The sequence below is a fragment of the Phaethon lepturus genome, unplaced genomic scaffold, assembly GCF_000687285.1.
Source record: "Phaethon lepturus isolate BGI_N335 unplaced genomic scaffold, ASM68728v1 scaffold10628, whole genome shotgun sequence".
Taxonomy (NCBI): Eukaryota; Metazoa; Chordata; class Aves; order Phaethontiformes; family Phaethontidae; genus Phaethon; species Phaethon lepturus.
Window position 1 is genome coordinate 31766 of NW_010559710.1, and position 10222 is coordinate 41987.

General features: G+C 37.1%; 1 protein-coding gene across 1 annotated transcript in view; it reads left to right on the forward strand.

Annotated features, from left to right (window-relative positions):
- The first annotated feature begins 5055 nt into the window (after window positions 1-5055).
- Window positions 5056-10222, forward strand: part of LYVE1 (lymphatic vessel endothelial hyaluronan receptor 1) — an 8717-nt gene continuing 3550 nt past the window's right edge. Inside the window, exons 1-3 of the mRNA XM_010293443.1 lie at window positions 5056-5137; window positions 8706-8865; window positions 8972-9111. Of these exons, the coding sequence (XP_010291745.1) occupies window positions 5056-5137; window positions 8706-8865; window positions 8972-9111 (382 nt within the window). The remainder of the gene's footprint in view (window positions 5138-8705; window positions 8866-8971; window positions 9112-10222) is intronic.

Sequence of the window (10222 nt, forward strand, 5' to 3'; positions counted from 1 at the left end):
GATACCAAAATGCCTGTCACTTAAGGTATACCATATGTACCTGCTGAAAATCACTTCTGGCTGAAGATGATCTATGTTTGTCTTTCCATAGTTATACGCTTGAATCTAACCACAATATCAAAATCGTGTCACACTTGATTGCACTCATGTCTTGCATTCTTCTGGCATTTTCTGACTGATTAACAGGTCTGTTTACTAACTGAAGGACAAGCATGTTACGAAGTACTGTAATTTCAGTTCAGATGCAGTTAGGATTGTCTTGTTTTCTTTTGGTGTAAACACTGAACCTCAAGCTAACTATGAAAGAAAACAGGTTTCTAACTCAGAAATCTAATTCACATATATGGCACTAGTAACAAATATTCTGATGGTGAATTTTTTTGTTATATCTTTAGCCACATGTTTCTTAGGAGACATTTATAGGGCAAAAGAAAAAAAAAAAAAATAGTGGACCACTACCACTTTGCGGGAGGTGGGGATGGACACGACACGATGACACACGACATGTCTATAAGCAGTTGGGAAGTTTGTTTTTTATTTTTAAGTATATATTGTTGAGGGATAGTGTGCTTAAGGAAGTTCAAAAAGGATAATGGGAAAGTGTCATGTGGTCTAAAATTGTAATTGGTAAAGAATAAGACAGAAGGCTTTTTTTGCAAATTACTTGGTATTTGTTTGGTTCAGTTAGAATATCTGACTATGAAGAACTACTGTGACATTTCACGTACTTTCAGTATTTAAAGAAACTTGTCAGTTGCTCTTTGAATACTTCCTTATTAAAATCAGCTTCTTTATTATTCTTTACAAATAGTGTTGATAACTTAGGGCAATAAAAATTGAAGGTAAATAGTCCGGAAGATTCAGAATCCTCTATGCCAAAAATCTTGACACATACTTGATTATGTGATTGTGGAAATGTTGGGCTGTATGGAGGAAAAATAATTAGTAATGCTTATAATTGAATTAATTCACTCTTATTTTCATCTGCACTGATGTGGATCCAACACCTTATTTTAAGTACATGCAGAAAGATATTGATATGAGTAGGACTCTTGAACTGCTTAATGTTAAGCATGTGCTAAGTTTTTCTTGGTCAGTGGGTGAACAAGGTTTCCATCCTCTCTTGAAATTCAGCACGCTGGCTTTTTGTGGACTTAGTGCACAAGGGTGAATTTCCATAAGTACTTATACTGATTTGAACTGAACTACTTGCATGTCTAAAGCAAGTATAATTTAGCCACAAAGTTATTAATTATTGTGGGAAATGGACTGAAAAAGGCAAGAGATTTTAATGGGGATGAAAAGATGAAGATAAAGTTTATCTAGAAAACAAAGTTTTTCTTGTTATAACTACTTTGAGCAAACTGTCCACTAAAAATAAAGAACCACAATGACTAAGAGCACATTAAATATTTTTGTTTATATTTTTCAGTTAGTTAAGACGACACCTTTTTTTTAATAGGAAACTAGATTGAGCGCAAAAACTATTCTAAATGTAATTTTATCTGTTGGATGATAGTTTGCTTTATCTAGAAAAAAAACCAACCTCTTCTGTGTTCAAAGATCACATCAGATAGCATAAATAATAGATCTATTTCTTGTTATTAACACTGAAATAGTTTTCTTGAGGTGCAATATTTATTTTTCTGCTTTAACAAGACACATTTATTGTTTTTCCTGCACAGCACAAATGTTTCTAGTAAAAGGAATTTTAAAAGGGCACTATTTTTGTGTATCATATTTAAATTTGTAATATTGTAAGATTTTGCACAAGTGTGCTGGTATTGTACTGTATAGTATCACATACTTGAGTTTTGAAATAAAAGTATGTTTTCAAAGTCCTCAATGTTGCTACCGTAAAGGTTTGTTTTTTACGTGCACTCTGTCGGCATATTAATGGCTATGTTCTTAGGAAATACATACTGCCTTGTCTATACTGCATAATATAGTGCCATGTTACACATACCAAAGATCTTGGTTTTAGTCTTTCAGTTCTTCAGGAGAATGATGTAGAAGCAGCAAGCAAACTCCTGTTTCAATAGAGAAAGTGTTTGTAAGCAGGGTCATCCCTGTCATACCCTAGAAACAAGATGAGAGAGGAAACTGAAATATCCTGGAGAGAGTTTAACTCCTGCTTCAGAGGGAGGCTGCCTGTCACTGAGGAGGTTGAACACGGAAAGGCACAAGGGACATCTGTAACCAAAGGAGACTGAGTGAAAGGTTAGGATTCTTTATTTGCTTTGTGTTCTTGTAGGCTTGGGAGGTCTGGGAAGCCTGGGCTTTGTGGAGAGCTACACTGCCAGACCAGCGGGAAGGAGACAAAGATCAATTTCCACAATGAACAGAAATGTCGCTTCTGAATCTCTGATGGTCTGTGACAGGGAGAAAAACTTTGGGACAGCAACAACCTTGAAACGAATGACTGTTACCAGGAAAAGACCTTGATACTTGTATTTTCCACAAACTTTTTTTTTTTTAAACTTGTTTCCTCTCCTGTTGTTCAGGCTCCAGGGTTCCTTTAGAAATGATTGTAGAGCACAGTCAAGTCTGTTCTCCAATATCAAAAGTTTTCTGTTTAGCAATCCTCATCAGCATTTTAAAACCTGCTGGCATGGGATGCTCTGAATTTTCCTTATAGGTCATTGTAAGTATTTAGGTCAAATACTAATTAAACATCCAGTATAAGACTGCTTTTATTTTTACCACACAAGTTAAGATGGAAGACCCACAAACAGGTTAAAGACCTTTTGTATTGTTACAGTTCAGGTAAGTGATCTTCCACACAGTTTTGGAACAGCTGAAATATAACAAGGAAGAAACTGACCGAAAACAAAAGGTTATTTCGGACTCATTTCATCATTCTAAAATTCTTTTCTCCCTTTCTTAACCTGTAGTTTGCTCTTACAAAATCATGTGAAGGAGTTTATATTTTTGTTTGGTGTTACAAAGGTGTTTATCTCATTTTTTCCAGCTAAAAATACCAAACATCAATAGCGTGGACAGAGTTTGACTAAAGGAACTTTGCCACAGTGAGGGTAACAGGCACAAAGTGTTAAAACTTGGAAGAACAATTAGCATGCAATTTTAAAATGTCAGAAACTCAGCTTTCGATTAATTTTCATGGTAGGAAATACTTAGAAGTTCAAGGCAAGCATGGAGATGGTAAGGTTTTGTTTAACGTTCTTGGTGTTTTACAGCCACAGTCTACTAGTCCACGAGAGCTACAGAATAACTATTTAGTTTCTGCTCCTACACTGTAAATGCAAGTTAATCCACTTAGATTAACTTGCTTCAGTGAGAGTAAGTCTGATTACAGTATTTCAGATTGCCATCACTTTGTAGAGGAAGGTAAGTACAACACAATAAAGGAGTGAATAGAAATTGGAGCAAGAAATTTGCCTTAAGATCTCAAGGAGCTTTACCAACATTCAGTTCTTGACCACAGCCCAAACACAACCCAATATTCATTTCTTTATTGCTAATGGAGGCATTTCATTAACCCACAACATTCTCTACTCAGCCCTGTAGATGGTTGTGTTCTAGTGTACCCATAACTATGTTATATGCTGCAGTGAAGAGATTGGGCCTGTGCCCAGATAGAAGTTGATACTACCTTAATATATTAAGTGGGAACTTTCTACAATGCAAACTGTAGTGTAAAGAGGTAGCTACCGTTACACTTGTGTTTACAGGGCCTTGAAAACAGCCTGGGGATGTAGGACATCTAAGTTTACTGAATCACAAACTGAACATGATGTAACAAAATCATCCTGTTGCAAAAAAAGGCTCACACCATTCCAAACTGTATAAGCAGGTAAAGTAACTTATTAATCACTATTTGGCATTGGCAAGGCCTCAGCTTGAGAAGAAGAATGAGCAAGGTGGGGTTTCTCAGCTGAAATAAAAGTGGGAGCACAGGCATAACTCTTCAAAAACATAAGATTGTTGCAAAACGTAAGGGAATAAACTATTTTCTGTGTCCATTTCCAACATTAAAAGAAGTGATAGGTTTACACCATGGTATGAGTAAGTCAGTTTATACTAGGGAATACCTTTTAACAGTAAAGGACAGCACTAGAATAAAGCATTTGAGGAAATGTTATGAATTTGTCACTGGAAGTCTTTAAAAAACAGGTTAGACAAACATCTGTCAGGAATAACATAAATACAGCTGATCCTACTGACAGTAAAGGGAACTAGCTGATCTGTTGAACTCCATTCCTAGCTTATCTGGTGAACTCCAGTCCTGCTCTGTTTGTTGGAACACCTGCAAAGAACTAATTTTATTTGTTAAGACTTCCTGGCAGTTTTCTAAGTTATAGCCATAAGGTATATCTGTGTTTTGAATCAGTCTATTGGAATCACTGTTGGAACTTCACAAAAGGCAGCTATGAAGGGACTGGCTTCCACATCTGTCACTACAGTCTCACAAGGAATCCCATTTATGGTAGTGTGTCTCCAAATACGTTCAAAACTAGGTATCATATTCTCTCTGTGTTATGGTACCTATTTTTGCATTGGAATTCTAAGGCAAAGAAAGGTAGAAGTGCTACATCAAGAAAAACAGTTTAGTAGGGAATGGATGCCTTTCCAATTCCAAAAGAAAAATCCTGCCTAGCATGCTGTGATACAATAGAGAATTCATTTTATTTACTAGATGAATAGACAACATGAGTAATGAGCTGTTAATCAGTAAAGCAGGAAAAAATAGCAAAAGAAAAACCTTTTTCAAAGTGTTTACTGACTTAGCAGTCTAACAGTCTTATCTCCCTTCCTCAGCTGTGTTTTCTGAGTCAGCAGTAGTTAAATTTTCCAGCAAGCCCTACATGAAAGAAAGTGTGAAGGGTGATTAGGGATTTCCAGTCAGTGACCTCACCTTTGAGTGGGACAGTGAACACATTTGCTCTGACATTCTTCCTATGAAGCAGTGCAGTGACAGCTGAAGTTGCTTTCAAGAAGTCATCTCAAAGGTGGTCTGACAGTATCCAATACCTTAACGTTTCTTAGCACAGGAGACAATCATATTGAATTTCTTAATTTTCCAAGTTGGTGACAATGGCAACTTATTTTGGAGTAACCTCAGCAGTGTTTTGCGTCTGGGTTATGACATTCATGGCTCAAAATTACTTTATAACAGGTATGTAAATTTTTACTCTTTAAAGTCCCCTGGTTGAACAGTGAAGTACTTGAAAAAAGTAGCTAGATTTGCAAAGAGAAATGGGGGGAAGGGAGTGTGTGTAAATGTGTTTCTAGCATAGGAAACTACAGGGGTTTGAGAATACAGTGCAATGAAAACTACTCTGGCATACAGGGGAACTCTTTCATTGTTAGTCTAGTTTAATTATTGTCTAAATGCTACAGAACTGCTTGTTTTAGAAGATCTAGTATTGCATTTTGAATTAAGTTCAGACCTACAGAAAGGTGATTTTATTTTATATTATTTAAAATACCACAGCAAACAGTTTTGTACAATCCTCGGAGAGCAAAACGTGTGAAACCAGTTCGTGTGTCTGTGATAAAATGCTATCTTTAATGTTTTGGTCTGATTTGGCAATATTCTGACACTGTCTTGATTTGCAGCATTGAAGGAAATCAATGTGGCAGTTCATCTCTGGGGCAGTCATGCCCGTCTCTGGTTAATACAGTGCAAAAGTTCCTATTTTATATAAACTATCTAATCGAAAAAAATAACATTGGGAATTGCCAACATCAAGTTTATCACATCGTTCTTAGATAACCCTCCTCATTCAAACATTATTATATGAACCTGTTTTTCAGTCAGGGTCATATAATACCTCTTCTATACATTAGTGAAATTTGAATGTCTTCTCTTTCAAATTCCATAATCAACTTGAAACAATCTATTCTTACTGCAGTAGCTACTAGGATATCTGCAGATAGTTCATGTACATCAGATGTTTCCAGATGTTTCACTGCAACTTGCAAGGAGTAAATGCTTGTTCTACCTATGTAAAAGAACATACACCACTGTTGCAGACCACTAATTTTCTTATCTACTGAAAGGCTGCTGAAGAAAACCTGGACTGAATTAGATGCTCAACTCAAGTCCTGTTGAAATTCCCCAGGATTGAAGTACATAACAGTAGTCTCCTCCAGCAATCCCAACCACTGAATAATTTTCAGCAGGGAAATAAAGAGCTTGAGTCTTAAGACTATATTTTTCAGCTGTTAGGACCCTCCCTTAGTTCCCCTCCAAGCCTCCCTTTTGGGTTCCTACTAATGCACCCTCTGCTCATTGGTCTAAGAGCTCCAGTTAAGCTCAGGGCTGATCTCTAGCTGTGTCTCTGAGCTGTGTTGTAACATGCCCTGTCCCCTCCTCTTGTGACTCTTGTGACTCTTACTGACTGGGCTTCATGGATAGACTCTGGACTTAGGTTGTAGGTAGCCTTGTCTCCAGGATGGACTTCAGGCATGTGTTACAGGTAGCACCATCTTCTGCTGTTCCCAAATGGACTTTCTGGATGAACCCTGCATTTTTATATTATGCTATGTCTCTATCATGCAATTCTCATGTAAAAATATTTGTTCTGTAATTGAATGGCTAAAGACAGTAACAGTTTACAAGTATCTAGGCAACCTATTTCTAAGGTTTCAGGAAATTCCATTCAGTCAACTGTTCAGCTTTACTTGGAATTTGTAAAGTTTGTCACTGAGAAACTTTCATTCTCAACATTACATTTTTTTAAAAGTTGTATTACCTCAAATCTAAAGATAGAAGAATAATTGACTAAGTATGCAATAAGAGTGAAGGCTGACCATAGAAAGTAGTAAGGAGAGAAAGGAATTAGGCATAAACCCTAGAAGAGGAATGGGGTCTTGATAACTAAGAAAGAAGAACTGTGGGATGTGCTGCAGCAGCTGAGACAGGGAGTTATTCAGGAAACCAGAAACAATTATCAAGAGGACCGGTAGAGTTGTCTGTTAGCAAAGGATGATCAAGAAAACTTAACACTGGAACACCTCTCTGACATAGAAGTACTTTGGCCAAAATGAAGACATACAAGAGGACATTCATGAAGACAGGGTGGCTAAAAGGAAGAAATTTGACAGTGTGAATCATCTGCACACTGGGACTACTTTGATAGAATTGAGGTCCTTGATAGCTACACACACATCTTCACTGAGCAACAGGGCTTCTCTGCATCCTCATGCAGTATGTTTGGGCTGGTCTTATGTACAAGTCAGGGCTGGATGCAGCCACTATTTGACTATGGGGACTGCTCAAGTGTTCAGTGGCTCGACTGCCATGTGACCGGGTCTACACCATACCAGGAGGTGTTAATGGGAGGCCACCACATCCATCGCTGCTGAGATAAATCCACGTAATTCAATGATTGCTGTACCAACCATTTAATAAGGTCAACAGAGATGCATCTTTTACCAGAAGCCACTTCCAGCCCAACCACACGCAGTGGGGGCAGGTTTGAAAAGCCTGCCTGCCTTTCAGCACTCCATGCAAATTTAGTCATCTTTCTGTCCCCTTTTCATCATGGGAGTGGCTTGGCTGCTACTTCTATGTTTTCATTCATAAAATTCAATTTAACCTCCATTGCTAAGAAGTCATAGGGTGCATCTGCAAGCATCACTTCATCCTGCCTTGAGAGTCTGTGGATTACTTATGTTCTGATTCATAGATTTTATGTAGTAGTCATTAGTGTACATACCTGGTGGGCACACAGTCTGGAGAGCATGTTGGGCAAGGAAGTAACACCTGTGGCTGTTGATTACCTGAAATGTTTGCAATGAAATGTTTCATTTAATATGGCAACTACTGTATGTAACTGAAAAAGAAAAAAATATTTTTCCAGCATATGCTTCTGGTGAAATATGGAGCCAAAAGAGTAATAGCCTTTCTCCTTGTCTGTGGCAAATCCTGAATTCTGTCCTATGTCTTTAACACAGGCTAGGAAACTAGAGCAGGTGTAGTCAGACCTAAGCTATGCCTTTCCTGGTGCAGGTGTCATGGATACTGTGCCAGCTGTGGTTATCTAAAAAAGCTGGATGAACTGCCTATGGAGGAGGAATGGGGAAAAGTGTCATAAATTCACCCGGCCTATCCCCTCTTTTCCTGCTGCCTGCCAAGCACTCAGTAAATTGAACGCTTGACGGTGGCTGGGGGGGGAAGCATCACGCCAAGCTAGGGGGAAAAAAAAAAAAGATGATAAGTTTAGGAGGAATAAGGAACGATAAAATCTTTATAGGAGTATTTTCTTATCGCTGTATTGATTCAATGAAAAGTTATGTGTAATATCCTTGGTAGAACTCATATTGGTAAGAACGGTGTACTGACAGAATCAGTGCCTCAGTGCAACTGTTAGTTTTATCATTTTAATTTAAGAAAAAGGAAAAAAACCCTGTCTCATTATTCTTCCCATTTTGCATGAATAAATATGACAAATAAGAATGTCTTTAGTAAGAAACTAACTCCACGTAATGACTCAAATGCCAACTGTATATGCATTTAGTCTAATAACAGCCAAACCGCTTGAAATTCTAGACTACTGTTAAGAAAATATGTTCTATTTCTAAAGTATGTCTTTTTTGCTAGAAATCAGTTTTCCACTATCCTCAAGCTAGAAACTTTTAACAATGTTCAATTCAGTTGAACATGATCTTAAATTCTATGAGGAATAAATGTTAATATTCAAATATACTAATGTTGAATATTTATGTCTAAATTACAGGTTCCATTGTTTCACCTTGCAGGATCACAGGTGTAGGGATTTATCTTGAGGAGAAAGTGAATTTCTCAGAAGCAAGTAATGCATGTAATCAACTGAATCTACAATTGGCAAGTAAAGAACAAGTTGAAAAGGCTTTGAAACATGGCTTTGAAACATGCAGGTATATGACATCAGTTAGTGTCTCATTATCTTTAGTGAATGCCTTTACACACATCTGAGGCTGGTGATAAATCTAACGTTAAAATGACTGATGCTTTTTATTGTAGCTATGGATGGGTGAAAGATGGATTTGTTGTCATTCCTCGGATAACGTCCAACAAGAAATGTGGTAAAGGCAATGTTGGACTAGTGCTATGGTATGCTGAACCCTTTAAAACATTTAAGGTTTACTGCTTCAATTCCTCAGGTATGTAAGCATGACAACAACATTTTTTGTGTTTTGGTTTGGGTTTTATTATTTTTTTTTAATATCTCTACGAAAAGATCATAGCAAGGTAGTGAGTTCTTATAATTTATTGGCCCTTTCCTCCCCAGTCTTAGATGTTGTCAAGCTGTACTTAATTCTGTAGGCGAAAAAAGCTTCCAAGATATACAAAAGGTCAATTCAGTTAATCCAAATTAATTATTTTGTGCTGCCATGAAAGCTCTTGAAGAAGAGTTGGTTTTACCATTCTGTAATGTTGACACAATGCTCTTAATATGTTTTGATTATTTAGGCATGTTAAGCTGAAAGACAGTGAATCAAATCTTTAACCAGGGTGTGGTGTGTGTTTTCTTGCAAAAAAACAGAGTGGGGTACTTCAGGAAAAGTTGAATGATTTTTTATAAAAGGAAATGTATTCATTACACTAAATTAAAATATAAGCTAGAACAGCTGAGAGACCATAAAATTCATTAGATTCCAAATCTATTATCAGTAAAATCAAACAGCTTCCTTTAATGTGCATCATCCTATGTGTGGAAAGACCTGTCCTTCCCCTCATTATTGTCTTTTCCCAGGTTGAAGATATAACAGTAGAACTTGGGTCTTGATATAAGTTAGATCTTGTCAGCACAACAGATGAGTATTATTTCTTAATGATTTCTGTGGTATTAACTAAAAATAAGTATTTAACTAGAGGCATTGTGTTCCTGCTAGCGTGCCATATCTATGGTTATTATGTAACAACTGTCCCAATAATTAGACCATATACAGGATCAATAAATTATTTCTAATCAGTCCCTAGATTTTGCTAATGACCATTAGATAACAAGAGCAAGAGATTTTGTACAAAATCCTGAAATTTTTCAGGAAGGATGTGTGAACGGGGGTTGGAAAGAGGAGGAGAAAGATGGATGTGCGAGATACACCCATGCAAAGATATATAACACCTAAGAACATGTCTGCTAACTGAACATTGGAGCTTAAGAAGAGGCTGAGGATAAACCTGTTTGGGAGAAGCCCATGCCTTCACCAGAGGGACTTTGTTCATGATCCTGGGCTATTTTAGTGAAAGAGGGGAGGTAATCTAAGTAGT